The sequence below is a fragment of the Anneissia japonica genome, unplaced genomic scaffold, assembly GCF_011630105.1.
Source record: "Anneissia japonica isolate Jap-2015-1 unplaced genomic scaffold, ASM1163010v1 scaffold165_len1371125_cov188, whole genome shotgun sequence".
Lineage (NCBI taxonomy): Eukaryota > Metazoa > Echinodermata > Crinoidea > Comatulida > Comatulidae > Anneissia > Anneissia japonica.
The window spans coordinates 176,251-194,272 of NW_022697648.1; the positions used below are offsets into that span (position 1 = coordinate 176,251).

Consider the following 18,022-nt stretch of genomic DNA (forward strand, 5'->3'; position numbering starts at 1 on the left):
GTAAAAATACACTCAATGCGGACCTAGTATGATAGAGCAACTAGTAGCTAGGGAGCTACAAGGAACAATAAAGGGCGTGAACTGAATCAGATCTAAAACAAAAGCCATCAAAATGAGTCATACAGATAGGAAGCTTATTCTGTATACGGATGGAATATAACAAAATACATGAAATAAATTATAATATATATAAATATAGGCCTATAATAAAAAAAATCTGCTGTAAATAACATATCATAATCTAAAAGCTGTGAAACTAACATTAATGCCAGCAGGATGTAACGTACCTAATTTATAGATGATTCTCTGTTCTAATTCTTTCCTAGAGAAATCAGATCCTTTACATAAACTAACACCAGTAATTTGTATATGTGTAGAACTTATTATAAAAAAAGTCCTACTTAACTAGGCTGGTACAGCCGGCTTGCCCTAGCTGTTGCAGCCCTAGGGCCTAATCTACTAGTAGTACTACAAGGCCTAGCCTAGTGCGGTGGTGTACGCAGTAGTAGCTCTACCTCTTAGGGCCTATTAAATCTTTTCTCACCAAGTATATCATTATGTGTAAAAGATTGTGTCATCATCGGCTTGCTGTCTTCATATCGAAGCGGTATACCGGTGTAGTTCGGATTCAAAGCTTTATTTGATCGTAGTTTTGCGTTCATTTTAATGCCAAAATCGAGGACTTTTTAATGGCCTGGCGATCTACAGGACACTGATGAAGTAAACAAACGTGACAAAATCACTGACGTGTAACTATTGTCATAGCGACTACAACAAGCGTTTTCCTCATTTGCATTGGCCGAGACAGAAAGTGGATCGCGCTTTGTTTACGTTTCTGTAGTAACGATCTATGAGGGCGCTTGTCACTATTTACAAAATGTTGACGATGATTGGTGAGGTTGAGGCGCCAAGGCCCTAACAATGTCAATAATATTAATATAAATACCTAGTAAATTATGACTATGTTATGGGAACTGGGCTCTCAGTAACTAACAAAAGCAGTGCATTCAAATTCAGGTTAGTATTATATAGCATTAATAATAAAATACTGTTCTGTGCTGTAGCCCTTGTATATATAACGGTGAGCATCGCATAAATAAATGCTGTGCCTGGCTGGCTGATCAGTGATTATGTTGCAGTGGCTCTCTAGCTAGCTCCTCCTCCTCTCCACAGTGCTACGCCTAGGCCTGCCTAAATTCGTTAATGTTATTATATTTTATTTAACTTTTCAGGGGACGATGAACAGGCCTGGACCAACACATGATAAACTCATCCATCCTCAACTGTTTGCTTGTGCGAACAGAGTTAAAATACCACAAGTTGGAGATGACGGAAGAAATTTCAAAACATTCTACCTTGAACAAACCATTCCTCGTCAATTTCTGCAGCCAGTAGAGACATACAATAAGAAATATATTAAAAAGATTAGTGCTGATTTGTTGTTTAGTGAAGATGTTGTCCGTTGTCATGCTTCGCACACACTTCCATATGATAAGGATGATATGTGGAAGTCATTTGACCCCTCAAACATTGTCCAAAGGGAACCGGTCAAAGTCTCTGGGGTCATGGGAAGGTACAACCACCGTGGCTCAGAAAAGAAACATCTACCATGCCACATAAAAACAGTGTCAAAACATAGATTAAAACCTCTAAAAAAGAAAGCTAAACTGCCAAAGCCTGCTGACAACCAAGAAATAAAAGATGATGAAGGCAAGAAGGGAGTAGACGGACCTCAAGATGCTAATGTATCACAGAAATTGAGAGCGGCAACATTCCTAACACAAAATGACGGTGATGATATAGAAGAAGCAGATGCTGAAAATCAACAGAATAAATCTGATAGGAAATCAACTACCAAATGGGATGAGCATCTGTTGGTAAGTCTGAGCAAGAACACTGCGCGGTGGATTGTAAATGAGCGCCTGAACGAGGGACCACAACAGGATAAGTTAAAGAGGTTGCTGAACGATTTATATGGTGAATCAGGCCACACAGTTGATACATTGATCCGAGATGATGCTAGCATGAGCGATCTTGCCAGTTCAGAAGGTACAGATTTACCATCTCGCCATTTGCGTCGGAAACCATCACAGCATGCATCCTCAACTGTATCTCCGCAAGCAAAAGATTCAACGAAAAAGAATGATGATGAGGACGACATTAATTCCCACTCTTTAGCCTCATTTTATCGTCTTCCTGGTGGTGTTCGAAGAGTGCAACGGCACCTACAAAAGGAATTAGCAGGTCAGTAACAGGGACGGATCCAGAGACGTCCAAAACGGGGGGACCGAAAGTTGGGCCGATTGAGACAACACTATCCTAGGGGGTCCGGGGCATTCCCCCACGAAATTTTTGTGTTCTAGACGCCTTAAAATAACATTTGAGGCGTTCTGGACTATCATTTTTTTCTTTTTCATTCTTTTTTTCTTTTTTTAACTTCCCAAAAGGGGGGTGGGCCCTAAATCTGCTCCTGAGTAAGATGGTTGCCATGTAAAGTTTATAAAAACAGTGGTAGTTTGTTTAACCCTAAGAAATGTTGGTCTTTACTTTTTCAGGTGCCATCAATACAACCGCAAGAGATATTTGCGTCCCTCAAAAGAAACCAAAACCACCACCTACGTTGAAGGATGTTATGAATGACGGTGTTGGTAACAAGATGTATGAAACCGATAATCAGTTTGAGCAGGAATGGTTGTCAGGTAATTATAGCAGACATTGGTGTTAGAATGGTGTGGGGTTTGCTCCCCAAAGCACTTCCCCCTTCACCCAAAAAAAAAAACTTGTTCCCCCCTCCAACCATGAGGTATCTTTTTACTTAACTTTAGTGTAATTTTTTTTTTTTTTTTAGTTTTTTTCAGTAAGAGATATCTGGCTATGGATACCATTCCCTATGTATCTTTAGTGCAACTAAATGTCATTGTGTAATGTGTAATCATTTATATGGCCCCCACCTCAACTTTAGACCTCCTTTTACTAGTCTCTATTGCCAGTATGGCAAACTAGTGTCATTTTGCATTAATAATAGCTCTTGTAATAGCTACAGTAGTAACATTGTTGAAATTTTCACCCCTCTTCAAACAGGTGCACAGTTAGTGCCAAGGAAAGACAGTTCTATTTTAACATTTGACACCGGTAACAAATACAGGATGGTGAAACAAGAGAACTACCCAGCAGATCCTAAGCATTGGCACTCAAGTGATAAAACCAAGAAAGCCAAAGAAGGCAATAAAGCAGGCAAAGAGAAACTACCTCACAAAGGTTACAGAAAATGGAGTAATTTGCCTCAACCAGTTGAGGTAGGCCATTATTTCAGAATTTAAAAAATGATTTTGGAAAATAATGTTATGATCATGAAATCCATTCCAATCCCAGGGACCTGTTGACGCCAGTGTTTTAAAGTAATGTATAAACAATATTAATGTCTTCATGTTTAAATTTTTTTTTCTGTAGAACGAAGCATCTTTGTCAATACACGAGGCAGGTTACGATGCTGAGGCACACCGTGAGCCAGACCCAATTACCATGAAACAACATAGGAGTAATGTCACCCTCATTAGAGTTGGTGAGAGTCATTGTTTTAACTATTCATGGAAAAATTTCTTTATTCATTGACATAGCTACAGGACAAAGACACCAACTTGTACAGTTTTTGTATGTGTTTGATTATGTCCACAAATCACATCTGTGAAAAAAATGTTCACAAATCAGGAGTTGAAATTAATTTTTTGACTTGCGCTTTTAAATGTTATACATAAACGGTGTCTTTATTTTTAAAAATTAAACATCAAAATCATTTAATGACAACCGATGCTGAATCGGCCTATGCAGAAGCTCACATTACAAAAAGATTACACTACCTGTTTACACAATAATAAAAGGCATCGTTACAGTTAAAGAAAAAAATGATGTAATAAGGAATTGATTTTATTAAATGGTGTTTTAATGGAAAATGTATTTTTAATCATATATTTTCAGATTTGTCTGTCAGATTCAACAGACAATCTTCGATCAAACTTTTTCTGTTAAAAACTTTATTCCAGTGTTAACAGATAGGCTCCAAGTGGGAGCATGTATCTGCGGCTTGACGTAGTTTTTTTTGGAATACTTTCTATGAAGATAATCGATTATTGTAAAATTCCAACTTTGAACTCTCAAACTTACAAGTGAGCCAATAACTAAATGTCTGCAGGCCCCACAGGGCAGTTTGACCAGATAAAAAACAGTGTGATCATCTGCAGGCCTAAGTCTGATAGCATATTAAAATTACATTATACTTGGCTTTATTAGGTTTAATTTGCCCATCAGACAGTGAACAACGATGACAAACAAGCAAATTTTAAGTTTAAAATGTATTTTGCAAATTATTGTTTTATTCTAGTTGATGAATGGCGCAATAAATGGCATCTTGGTAACAAGTGGTATGACAGTTCCATAGATGAGTTAGAGCGTGATATGTCAGACATCAACGAGCATGTGAGATTGCAAGCAATAGCAACGATTGCCAGGGCTGCCACATATAGGCCAGCAGCAAATCCTGGAGTGCCCCTAAAAAGTAAGTTAAACATAAATGCTTATCCTATTATGATTCATAGCCTTTGAGGACATTCTAATAGAGGTAGTTTCTGAAACCCCAGGAAAAACCAAAACTTTCTATATTCCTCACCACCTCCTCCACATTTCTTTCAACCCACATACTAAAATTGACAATCTGTCAATTCCAGTCATGGAGATTAGTGATGTTCATGGGCAAAGTCCTGGTTGGTGTCAGGTAATTTGTTGCTAAGATGCTTTAGAACAAATTATGCCCCAAGTCCAGTTTGGTTGAGGGGAGGAGTTGAGTTTGGCCTGCCTGATGTTGCTTAAGCCCCTGCCTTCTTACTAGCGTTGACACTGAAACCTACTAAAGCTACTACATTTTTTATCAAAGATGTCACACAAAACGAAAAAAAAAAAATCCTGCAGCTGTGAATCTTTTGACTTTGTTTTTGTTAATACTTGTATTTTTTTGGGAGTTAATTTCTAGTGTTTTTTTTTTTATCAAAATATAAACTAAAAGGCTCATTTTCATTAATACAGTAAATTTCTTGTAATAACATTACTTTTTATATTTATATATTTTTAATCTTTTTAATATATTTCTGTTGTTTTGTAGAAGTTTTCGGTACATAATTTTCATCAAATATCATTGTTTCTTTTATAAGTCCCGTATTTAATATGTAAATTTCTATTTTGTTTTGCCTTTGTTGTTTTCCAATTCTGCCTTTGCCTAAATACTAGGCCAGATCATGAAATGGAGAGGGACAACAACCAGTATGATGATTGGTCTAGCAGGTACAGCTAACAGATTGATGTGTGCATGTGATGATAATATTATCCCACTGATAAATCTTAATCCTATAGATTACTACAGCACTAACGTCATAACACTATTTAACACCACTTTGTTACTAACAGTGGAGTATCTAAGAGGAAAGTGTTAGAGAAGCTAGCATGCCCCTAGAAAAAGTTTATGTGCCTGCAGTATTCTTAAAATCTGCTAACTTCAAACCCAAGCTGCAGCAGTCTTAAGACTCCTTCCCAGGGACACTCTGGCTTTGTCATGGTTTGGTAGTAGTTGCTCAGCAATGAAACGGTGTCACTGTCACATGGTATCGTGGCGTAAAAACATTTTGTTTATTAATAATCAACTATTAATGACTAATCCAGAAAAATGGCCACAATATTATTAATTTATATCCCCAATATCCATTCCCTGGCCCGTATGCCAAGTCCGGCTCGCCAAAAATTTGATCCGGCCTGCCGAACATTGCTAAAAATAAATTATTTTCCAGCCGATTTTTAGAAAAATTTTTTTGTTTAAAGAAACACCACCTAGGTATCCCTACTCTAGCAATGTTTACAAGAGTGTGACTTTTTCTGAGTGTAGCTCATTTTATCTAGTGGCGTAGTGTATTGGCATGGGGAGGAGTAGACTAATGGGGAAAATGGATTAATTGGCGCGCTGATATGATGCGATGTCTAGCCATTTGCGGCACCAGCAGACTCGGGGCATGTTATTCTGTTGAAAACACTGCTTTGAAAACTTTCCAGGAATGTAGAGGTATCTATGTTAAAATGTACTAACCTCAACCCCAACCACTGGTGAGAGGGGATATTTTTGTGGTAGGAAAATTTCTGGTGGCAGGGTAGAAGAACCGGAGGGCAGCTTAAAAAGGTTGAATACCTGGGTTTTATATAATCCAGAAGGAAATGGTTTGTAAACAACTGTACAACATCCATGTATGTTACCAAGTCTGATGTCATGCATGAGATTTGGTTATGATAAAATTCAGTTGATTTATGAGGGTGGAGGAAACGTGTAGTGAGGAGGCATTGAAATGGATGTCTCAATATAATATGATAATGCACAGTGACATTTTCATTGTCAAAATAAAGTGGCTTGGTGGTGGGGGGATACTGGTGGTTATGCCACAGGTTTCAAATAAATAGAACACTTTATCTACTAATCAACTATTTTAACATTGGTGTAAGTACTACTTGAATAATAATTGCATCAAAAATTGTTTTAAAATACTACTTGTTTTCTTTTCATTGATTTCTTTTAATAAAGTGATATATCAAAAGATCCTTTTAAATTTTTTTTCAATGGCCTACTGTAATTCAACTTAAATAATAGATAAGCTTGCTTGTTTGTTTTTTTTTTTTTTTTCCTTGTCAGATTAAAGTAAATTTAGATAGGTAGTCATTTAGAATTCTTGTGGTAAAAATCTGTATGAATCAACGAAGTGTAATGTTCTCAATTTGTTTAATTTAAAAGTTGTGAACTTTGTTATACTGAATGTCTTGTGTTGTAAACCTTGTTTTGTTGTGTTTTAATACCATCATCAGATTTGCAACAGTACCAATTTGCACTTTAAATTATTTCTAGGTACCTTTAAGAAAACTGGTAGTGAAGATGGCAACAAGCCAGGAAGTGCTGAGGGCGTTTTACCTGATAAGCTCTATAACTGTGTTCTGAAAGCACTAAATGACTCCAGTGTTAGAGTTCGAGTTACAGCAGCAATGGCCTTATACACACTCAATAGGCCAAACGAAGAGGTGATATATAAATTTAATCAACGTACAAAGCCATGTTTTAAATATTTGTTTGAAACTTAATACTATATATTTTTGCTTCAATTATTTTACTGCAATTTTCAGGATAGTTTATTATATTAGTTTATTTACATCCATGCCCTATCATCTAATAAAATTAAAATTTCAGGCTGCCATAATTTATTCAAGAAATATTTAATTCGACATTAACTAGTCTGTTCTTCATCTATTTTCTTTAAAAATGCTTTGCCACAGCCCCCATATGAGGATGTAAGTATTTGATGTAAACACTTTTGTATGCATGCAATGTATTTAATTTACACCATGTACCTAATAGAGCTGAGTAAGTATACTCTTGCAGTTTGTAATGTATGTGATTAACAAATTTCAGGTGTTTTGAGTTTTGAGCATTTTCAGAAGATTGGCAGGGGCGGATCCAGAGATGTCCAAAAGGGGGGGGGGCCGAAGTTTGGGCCGATCGAGACAACAATGTCCTGGGGGGTCCAGGGGCATGCCCCCGCGAAATTCTTGTGGCCTAGACGCCCGAAAATAACATTTGAGATGTTGTGGGCTATCATTTTTTTTTTTTTTTAAATCCACCCCTGATTGGTTAAATGAGCTTTCTTAATAACACATCTAACCTAATTTTGCATTTCGTCATCAACTGATTTCCAAGAGAAAGTATTTTCAGTCGCAAAAACATTAAAATCACTACACTGTCACTACAGTGTATTCATTGCCATCCCTGTACTGTATCCCCCAATACGACCAACCAACCACCGTCACCGAAAGCTGTTGGCGATATCGTGTAGCGATTGTATGGAAACCAAGCTTAATATCATGAATTTGCGAGAGGTGGGTTAGTTTCCAGGAGATACTTAATTGCTCAAGGGAGTGCGGGAGACCATCTTCATTTTCGGGAGACTGCCGGGACTTGCGGGATACTGTACATGGGAACCCTGAGATTTGTTTGCACTATTATTTGATTGATTTATTGATTGCATAATAGATTGATTACTAAATAATTATATTGTATTATAATGTATTAAATTGATGTTGCATCAATTATATAAACTTCTAACATTTAAACCTCTGCAACAGCAAGAACATAACTTGCATGAATACATTTCAAGGGTAGATCTAACAACTAATTGAGTGGAGTTGAATAGCTTGGTGGTTAAGTGCTTGCTTTCCAATCACAGGGTCCTGGGTTCAATTCCTGTCACTGTAACAGGGTTTTTTTCTCATGACCAAAACAACCCCCACTCCCTAGCCTCATTTTGTGTATAATATGTTTGTCTTGTGAGGGAATTGCCTTTTGAAAAGTGATTAAGTTGACTGTTTGGCATATCTTTGGCCTTAGTACCTAAAGCGGAATAACAGCTAAAATAAAAAAATATAATAACATAAAAAGTCAGATGTGACATGATCATTTTCATTTGCACTTTATAATAAGCTTCATCAACCAGAATCAATTTATTCATCTTCATCAGGCTCACTGACTTATAAATCAATTATTTTCAAGTTATTTTGGACCCTATAGAATTTAGAAACTTAGGAGCCATTATTTCATACAATTTATCAGGAAATAATGGATTCTTCAGCCACTATTTTCTATAAAGTCCTCAGAACTTGACTCTATTACATAATAATGATAATCTTTAAAATTATTTTGCACTTGATTTTGTCTGGCTTTTATCACTGTTGTTTGAATGATGTGCCAAAGTTATGTTTGATCTGTACTATATGTTATGATGTGGTGTCTGAAAACAAACTGTTCATTATACCATTTATACATAATAACAGAATATATGTAAAATATACAATCATTTACTTTACTATATAATAATAGTTTGTCAAATCGATGAAAAAAAAAATATTTTGTTCAATTGCTTTTAATTGTTTTCCTTTCATTAATTCCAGGCCAGAAAAACGCTTCATGATATCATCCGTGTTGGGAGTCCTCCAGAGCGTTGGGCTGCAGCTCAGTGCCTAGCCCACTCAGGTGTTTGTGATTCGTTTGTGGTCGGAGAGCTTGTGAAGCAGTTTTTTGACAGCTCGGAGCATGTTAAACTGGAGCAGTGTGTGAACTTGCTGTCAAAGTTAAGTGAGAACTCAACACTTGTTCATTCAATGATCGCGGAACAGTTGAACAGTACGAGTTGGCAACATCGTATGATGGCATGCAAGATTTTGCCTAAACTTCATGGTCTTGTAAATAAGGTGATTAGTTTCTACAACTAGTGTTATTCTTTTTCTACAAAGTCATATTTATACATTATTATATTTATATAGCTTACAGTATTTATACCAGTAGGGGGTTCAGGAGGAGGGGGTGGGCAGCAAACCTGGACACTCCCCCTTCCTAAATTTTTCAAAATCATAAATATAATAGAAAAAAATAGAAAAGTTAAAATTAAATTTATGTCTGAGAGTGCCATAATCATAAATTTTCTTACCTCAGCTCGAACCAGGGTGGCACTAAGGTGGTCTATTCTCTCCGTCGGTGAAAATCTCTCCCTGGGCCCCCTCTATTTCAAATTTCTGGATCCGCCACTGCTGACTTCTCAAGCATGCTCTTTTATTTTTATGTGATTTTGAAAAGTTTTTATTGAATATTTATTCTAACCATTAAAATAATTAATTGGAAATTTATACATTTAAATGAAATTTTTGATTGATTGATTTTATTGAATATTTATTCTAACCATTAAAATAATTAATTGGAAATTTATACATTTAAATGAAATTTTTGATTGATTGATTAATTTATTTATTTTAGGATATTATGCATAAATTAGCAAACCTAATGTGGCATGACTGGCACCATCAAGTCAGACGTGTTGCCGCACAGACACTTGGTAAAACAGGGCACGGCAAGGAGGTTCACAACGACCTTCATGATCGCATCCTGACAGGAACTGAGAGGGACAAAGTAGATGCATTGCATAAGATTGCTCATCTAGGTAATTTCAGATACATATTCATATAATAGAGATTACAATTTAAAGGGAAAAAATGAATAGTTGAGTGGTTGATTGATTATTTGATTAATTGATTGATTGATTATATGATTAATTGGTTGGTTAATTGATTTAGATTAATGGATATTACAATTTCTAGAAGTGTCAAATAATTGATCGTTTGATCGATTGATTGGTTGATAGATTGATTCATTAGTGATTGGTTAATTGATTGATGAATTTATCACTAGTTATTGTCTTGACTTGACTGCTTAATTGATTGATTGATATCAAATAATTGATCATCTTTAGCATACCACACTGTTTTCCTTATACCATAATGATTGATTAACTAGTTGATTGTGCAGTCATCTTTATCTTCTCAGGCATAATGACTGCTCGTCTTCTGCCGGCATACCTACAATGTTTTGATGACAGCTACATATCGGTACGTCTGTCTGCTGCGAAGACGGCTGGTATTCTAGTAATTAATGATGAAAAAGTTCTCAGGAAGTTACTCTTTATGACCCAGTTTGACACCAATTGGAAGGTCAAAGCCCATGCTATCCAAGGTAGGCTACAGTATATATCAAGGATTCACTTGAGTTTATTGACATTCTTGTATTTTGCACCATGTATGAGGATTTTCAATGAGGCAGTTTATAACATGGTAGTAAATACATGGAAACAAAACATTCTTTCAATTGTCAAAGATGGATCAGCTTCCAGGAGATTTTGCTTGGTTTTTAGGAGTACATGCAAAAGACCATGCTGATTTCCAGATTTCCCAATTCGTGGGATACTTGTAAACCCCTGTTATATTTCAGTCATTTTCTTTTGTCATGATTAATATATTTAACATCAGATTACAAATCCATATGATTCTCTATGAAGTCTCGTTATGAGGCACCTAACTTTTGAAATGATTTGAACCCAGTAATCCGATTAGAATTAAAGCACTTTACAGTTTCGTTGAATAAGTTTGCCTGTATTATTTATTTTGTGATATACATCATCATTGTATGTGTGTTTATTTATTATTTTCCTTCTGTTTTACTTTTTTCAATGTAGTTTAATCAACTAGTTTTATTGAGTTATGATTTGATCACTATCCGTAATGATTAACTGTTGGCGAGTCAACTGAGGGGTTAATGTACGGGTGCCGCAACCACAGCCATCTCGTCTAACAGTTCTAGTGGTTGAACAAGTCATCTTGTTGACGAATAACGGCGCTATACAAATGTACACTATTATTTTCTAAATTGTATTTATATGACTGTATTTTCTTGACTTCAGCTCTTGGATTGATTGGTAAAGTTACAACTCCTATCCGTGATGCCATCATCTGGGCTTTAAGATTTGAAACTGAGGCTGGTGTACGTGCCGAGGCCTGCTCTGCAGTCATAAGCCTCAAGATTACTGGAAATGATATCTCATATATACTGCAAGATAAACTGCTAGTCGAGCCAGACCAGTTGGTCAGGAGGTACGTCTGGATTATTTTTCGGGAGATTCTTTCTTGCTCACTGGAGTGCAAAAGGCATCCATGATTTCCCCCGACTTGCGACCCCTAGGATTTGCTCATTGTTATCATTTTTCAAACTGATTCATGTTTAGATTACAATTTAAAGTTTCCCTTTCTCATCTATGTTATTACCTTTTAAGCCACAAACTGCATTCAACATAGATTGATGTAATTAATTTAGCCTCATAAATGGTAAATATACTGTATATTTTTCTTTTTCTTTTTTTTAGAAAAGGGTTGGGAAGAGTCCACTTCACCACCCCCTTCATCCACTACCAAATCTCTATTTACTCTCATTCTGTATCTTTGCAGTCAAATCATTTTAGCATTGGAGTCAATGGGAGTGAGTTCGCAAGGCGACATGGACATGGTGCAACAGATTAAAGAAGAGGTTCGTCGACTATGTACCCGTTACAATATAGCATCCAAAATAGCTCAAAATGAAAAGCAGGAGGATGCCGACTTGTACATCGATAAGTATTTCAACGTTCCTCAGTCGCCAGAACCAGTAAGTCAACTTCAATGTCCTGTAGAATATTGATAATTTTACATTTTTATTATTATACATTTGTACTTATTTATGTTTTTTTTAATTTTTTTTTATTTTATCAAAGTTTGGGCATACGAGTAAAATTTCAAATCATTTTCAATATACTTAACATAAAAATGAACAACTGCTACAGCAGGTCAGACATATATATATTTCCTATGATAACACACACTCAATGGACATTTCCACATACTGTAGTTGCCAACTTTTCCCCAAAAAAATCTGTGAGAACTCGCGTTACGCCACTCGTTTGGGGCATTTTCACTACTGATTTGATTGTTCTTGGACACTAAATTAAGTCAAGTGTATGTATGTAAACTTAATAAAACCAAGTTATACTCAATTTGACCAAAGTACAGTACTATAAACTTAGGATGAGTAGTACCCAACGGTTGCTTGGTGTAAAATTAAAACATTTTTAACAGACTCATGTTATTTATGAATCATGATGTACAGACAGTACTGGAAAACAGATAAACAAACAAACAAACAAACCATCCGCGGTGGGAAACTTGGTAATAAAAGCACACCAACGGCAGCGGGCGTAAAGGGCGTCATTTGTTTACGATTCTAACGTCGAGCATGCTGGGCTTGCACTATAGCCTAGGCTTACTCTTAGCTACACTATAAACACTACAGACAAATGGCACATTATTTATTCATTGCATATTACTATATATGCCGTTTGCAAATCATTTATTAGTCGAAAAATCTTGATCCGTGAGGAACCTTGAAATTCGTGATTTTTTGTTCATGCGTAGTAAAACTGGCAAATGATAAATTATCCACGGTCAATCCGTATAAGTTGGCATCTGTGTTTCCATTGTGTCAGTCAAACAATAATTGACAAATCAGAGCAAGGCCAGGTATGCATGCTCCTCCTGTAAGCATGTGTTGTAACGCACATATTTGGGTATGTTTTATTCAAGGGGTGAGCTTAGCAAAAATGTCCTTGCCTATCTGATAAATTCTGTCAAGTATCAATGTAGAAGTAAATGTTCAAAGCATTGTAGACACCCATGTATTTTCAAGTTGTTTAAAGTATTAAAATATAAAATAATACTGTATATGCAAAAATGAATGTAATCATACTCTTTTTTTTTCAGTATTTTGAAGATGATGACATGGTAACATCAGAGAAGACAAAAGCAGCAGCAAGCATCAGCCGTCCATCCACCAGACACAGTGTTCGGACCACAACGCCAAGCATCGTTGTCAGTCTTGACGATGATTTTAAAAATGGAAGCCCAGACATGTCTTTGTTCAGGAACCATGAAAATACAGGTGGCCTCTCTGTATCCCCAACAGGAAGCTGGGAGTCATCACCACAAGACAGGAGAACACCAGAAGAAAAGCTTGAGAAGCTGATTGACCTCTATGAAGGAACATGTACATTAGATGAGTATAAAGAATTTGCTCATCCAAAAGAGACTGCCGATAGAACGGATGATGGTAGAGTCTCGAGAATTAACGTAGAGGTACTGCCGATGATCCCAGAGAGTGAAGCAGAAGAGAAAAACACTCAAAGAGAAGATGGAAATAAACCAGGAGAGGATGATCCAATGGATGAAGAGGTGGCACTAAGAAACGAAAGTGGAACCTCCAACAGTACAATTGGACAATCGGTGTCTGTAGCTGACCCGCTTGAGAGCAGGTCAGGTCAAACAGAGTATTCTTTATCTAGGAACGAACTGAGGACCGAGGATGTGGAAGAAGGGGGCATACGGCCATCTACTGTCAGGTCAGACCTGACATCTAATGTTGAGTCAGTGGATATTGAGCAATTTGAAGAAGCCATTGAAGCCATCAAAGGTGCTCAGTGTGCAGAGGAGGAGATGAATGAAAGAATTGTTGACACTGGTGATAATTACCTCAGAAGTGTATCACCTGTTGAAAGTAAAGAGCTATCGGAGGCTGACAATTCACAATATGATTCAGAATCGTCAGATGACTAAAGTAAAGTAAATGTTATTTTGAAAGTGTGGTATAGCTTTTAGCCTCAGAATTTATATTTTATAACAAATTTTATTTATGCAATACAGTAGTTTTTCTTTCTCTCTAGTGGAATCATCTCGTCCTATTTTTTTGTAATTATGTGGTGCTCCAAAAAGCAACGTTCTTCCCAGATTAAATATACCAAAAAACCTTCAAATTTGAATCATTCTTTCTTCTATTGACTTAAGAATAAACTAAATAATTAGCCAGGTTTGAGATGTATTTTCGTATGATTTAAATGTCCAAATTGAGATAGTGCTTGATTTCACTTCATTAGGGTATAAGGTAAAGGAAGTGTTAGGAAACAATTTCATTATTCCTGTAACCATGGTAACAGCTAAAATCCAAAATGGCCACAAATCCACACTGAAAATAGCCATAAATTATGTACTTTTCGTCTTGAATTATCAATTTTTGTCTCTCACTTTATGTTTTATAACGCTTTAAAGGCTTCATGGTTGAACAGGTCCAAATAACCCCAGATAAATCCGGCAATACGGCTAGAAATACTGTTGTATTATATATGTATTACTGTATTATATATGATATTAAAGGGATATTTAACAGTGTTAACTGCTTACTCCCTTTATATATGTATTACTGTATTATATATGATATTAAAGGGATATTTCATTCATATTAATAATTGCAATTATAACAATAATATTTTATTACTTTTTGCCTTTTTGTCAATTTGTAAATTTTACCACAGTGTTTTTCTTTCCAACAAATCAATATAAAAATTAATCAATTATTTTTCTTCTCATGCCTTGGAATAGTTCGGTTGATAGATGGCATGTAATAAGTGCTGTTTTATTATTGTTATTATTATTATTATTATTAATAAGTAGAACATATTGCAAACAGTACGTACAATTCCTTTTATCTTGTTCATTAATCTCTTTGCTTGCAAAGCATCATGAGCACCTTGTGAGGCATTGTAATACTTGTTTTGTGTTTCTAAAGAAGATGCATGTATCTAAATAGAGTGAGAAAAACCAAAAAGCGAACTTAATCAACTGTTAAGTGGATTTCCCCAGTAATTAAAGTTCTTAAGTCATTAATTTCTTATGTAATAGTAGCTTCAATTTGTGGTTTATAAATAATGAAACCAATTTTGGAAAAAGGTAAAAGGAGGTACCAGGCTGCCGCTTAAAAAGTGTCACTAATAGTCCGCTTTAAAAAGAGAATGGATCGATCATGATATAAATAGAGCACATTTATGTATGTTTTTAATCCAAGTGAAAGAATTAATCACAGGTTGTGGGTCTTACCATGGTGGCAAGTTGTTTGCGAAAGTGTGTACAATTAACACTTTTTCCTAGTCGCACACCTAAATGGTGCCATAACCTAGTTAGGTCCTGGCATGGTTTTTTTTCAAATGATTATTAGTAAAAATACTGACTACTGCCCTTATCGGAGCTTTCGTGATTACGAGACCGTGTTGTATTATGGGGCTATATGAAATATGTAAAACCATGTAATATTGATTTTTTTTTGTGAACACTTTAGAAAAAAAAGTTTGTAAGCATAGTTGAAAATTTGCATCTGCTTTAAAAGTTTATTTCAAGTTAATTGTACTTTAGTTATTTACAATTGATTTATTGTAGTTTTGTCTAAATTGTATTATAAATGTTGTGTTACATATCCATCACCTACTTACAAAACATAAAATATACAAAAATCTGCTTCAAGCATTGCATTCAGGGGCGGATCAGTGGTTGGGCAGGACGATTTTATAAAATATTGATGATATTCTTCATGTTTTGTTACTTACGGTCACACACCATTTACTTTGAATTTTCTGGGCGTTGTTGAATTCCTGGGTTGTCATATTCGTAATGACTCCTGACCTGCAGGCATTGCAAATGCAAATTAGTGATATAACGTAGCCGCGGAAGTTTCTTAATTGCTAAGGCATACATCATTTCTTAGCTTTTCTGGAAAAAAAAAATTTATTTATTGATTTGTTTTTATGTGAAACTAGGCATTTAAGAAAATTAGTTCATTCCAATTGGGTGTGTACTACTGTACACCCAGGAATTTGTTATAGCTGTTGTTACATGATGACAGCTCCTGCTACAACATTAGTAGATCACTAAAACGTCTGTTTGTCTAATCATTAATCCATCTTCTCAACCCATATATCTCATATCGAAAACAGTTTTATGGGGCAAAATCCAATTACTGTTTTATACATTCTAAATCAACTTTGTATGTAAAATGTTGGAAATGAGTAGCTCCATAAAATCTAAATTTAATGTATACCAAATTGTTTTTGATTAGAACTTTTCCCAAACCAGAGAATAAATTATGTTGAATTACAATAGAGTGGGTAAAGAGTTCTTGTTCCTCATGCAAATATAAAACTAATAGGGATAATAACATAAGATATATACAATCATATTAAACATTTGATGTCAGGAAAATCTGGTATCAGATTTCTGATGTGTTTTCTAGTTTTGGAGAATTTTTAACTTTAAGTAGTTTTTTAAATTTTTTATTCTTATTTTCCGAACAACAGGAATGAACCCCTCTCATACATTTTCCACTCAATTTCTCCACCCTTGTCAAAGCCATCAAGTCAGGCTTTTTCCTCCCCTGCTCCTTCAATATAATAATATCAATATTACCCTTTATAGCATTTGCCATTGGTGTGGCTTTGGCCATAAAGTCATGCTCTTCCATGCCTGTGATCATTTCATGTTAATAAATGCTTGTAGCTAATAAATGTTGCATTTTCACAGAATTGTCATGTGAAAAAATATTCTGAATATTTTTGTCTGTTTTGATTGAATTGTAGTAAAACCTGTATATCTATAATAGTGAATACAATCTAATTATGTTTAATTAGATTTATGGTTAATTTATATTTAATTATGATTAATTAGATTAATGTTTAATTTGTTAATTGTAAATAAGGTATCTCACTGCCATAATGAAAAACAGCATTGTATTTGTTGATTTGTGCTTCGTGAATAAATAAAGTTTTACTACTACATTAAAGTAGAATATTTCATCGAACAGGTTATTCCTTTACTGGAATAACAAAATTAAATACTAAATTTCATTAATAGAGTACATATAACATATTTATGTTTACTTAATTTCTGGTATTTTTTATACTAATGTATTAGACAAACACTATAAAGATAATAAACATTATTTAATGTTTTAAAACTTTACTACAAATTTTTAAATTTAAATTTCAATAAAGCTTTGAAGTTAATTGGTGAGTTAAAATCATTTAAAAAAGGCAAACTGTAAACACAGTGATTACTTAAATCTATAATGATTATTAACATACATGCATGTTGTCAAAACAGTTGAATGAATTAAAGGCGTATAATAGCAAGTCACAGTGTAACTTTTCTATTGTAAAGCTGATAAAAACAGGCCCACCCAGCATTGACCACCCCATTGCCCATCCAACTTTAACAATGGTATGTTCCATTTTGGGTGGTTTATGTTGTTCACTTATATGACACTTAAACCAAAAGGTCCACTGATTAATCTCAGATAAGAAAGTATAATACATACTCCAAGCATTGAAATACATGCCATCGTGTTGGGAATCAATATTTCGACATTAATTTTGTCAATCAGGAATGAATGATGATGATATAATTAATGTCAAATATTGAATCCCAACACGATGGCGTGTATTTCAATGCTTGTACTGTAGTACAATGTTCCCGACGGGTATTTGGACCTGTTCAACCATGAAGCCTTCGTGGTCTAGTGGTTATGACGCTCGCCTTGTCAGCGAGAGGTCGCATGTTCGAATCCCGTCGGAGGCATTTTATTACACAAGGATTTTTCATAGGATATTTATTGGTTGAAAAGCTACAGGGTAGCCTACTACGATGTTCCATCATGTCCTTATTAAACACT

General features: G+C 35.2%; 2 protein-coding genes across 4 annotated transcripts in view; one reads left to right on the forward strand and one right to left on the reverse strand.

Moving 5' to 3' along the window:
* LOC117102266 (uncharacterized protein C6orf163 homolog) overlaps positions 1-750 on the reverse strand; it is a 4,867-nt gene extending 4,117 nt beyond the window's left edge. The window contains exon 1 of the mRNA XM_033242492.1: positions 545-750. Within this exon, the coding sequence (XP_033098383.1) occupies positions 545-662 (118 nt within the window). The 5' untranslated portion in view covers positions 663-750. The remainder of the gene's footprint in view (positions 1-544) is intronic.
* A 114-nt stretch (positions 751-864) lies between these two features.
* Positions 865-14,284, forward strand: LOC117102262 (HEAT repeat-containing protein 4-like). 3 transcript variants are annotated; one of them, XM_033242487.1, is made up of 15 exons: positions 865-1,017; positions 1,233-2,244; positions 2,556-2,699; positions 3,082-3,296; positions 3,451-3,562; positions 4,379-4,552; positions 5,278-5,331; positions 6,929-7,098; positions 7,351-7,365; positions 9,019-9,318; positions 9,878-10,061; positions 10,445-10,630; positions 11,355-11,544; positions 11,896-12,091; positions 13,240-14,284. In XM_033242487.1, exons 2-15 carry the CDS (start codon positions 1,239-1,241, stop codon positions 14,086-14,088), a joined length of 3,795 nt encoding a protein of 1,264 aa, XP_033098378.1. In that variant the 5' UTR covers positions 865-1,017; positions 1,233-1,238; the 3' UTR covers positions 14,089-14,284. The 3 variants fall into 3 exon arrangements, with proteins under 3 accessions (XP_033098378.1, XP_033098379.1, XP_033098380.1); XM_033242488.1 differs by lacking the exon at positions 7,351-7,365; XM_033242489.1 differs by lacking the exon at positions 5,278-5,331.
* Positions 14,285-18,022: the final 3,738 nt, after the last annotated feature.

What these genes read in the sequence shown, in the direction of transcription:
- LOC117102262 (XM_033242487.1), top strand. Translation starts at nt 1,239, where the DNA reads ATGAACAGGCCTGGACCAACACATGATAAACTCATCCATCCTCAACTG. An exon ending in TGAGCAGGAATGGTTGTCAG is followed by an intron (nt 2,700 to 3,081) that starts GTAATTATAGCA and finishes CTCTTCAAACAG; the next exon opens with GTGCACAGTTAGTGCCAAGG. An exon ending in CCAGACCAGTTGGTCAGGAG is followed by an intron (nt 11,545 to 11,895) that starts GTACGTCTGGAT and finishes GTATCTTTGCAG; the next exon opens with TCAAATCATTTTAGCATTGG.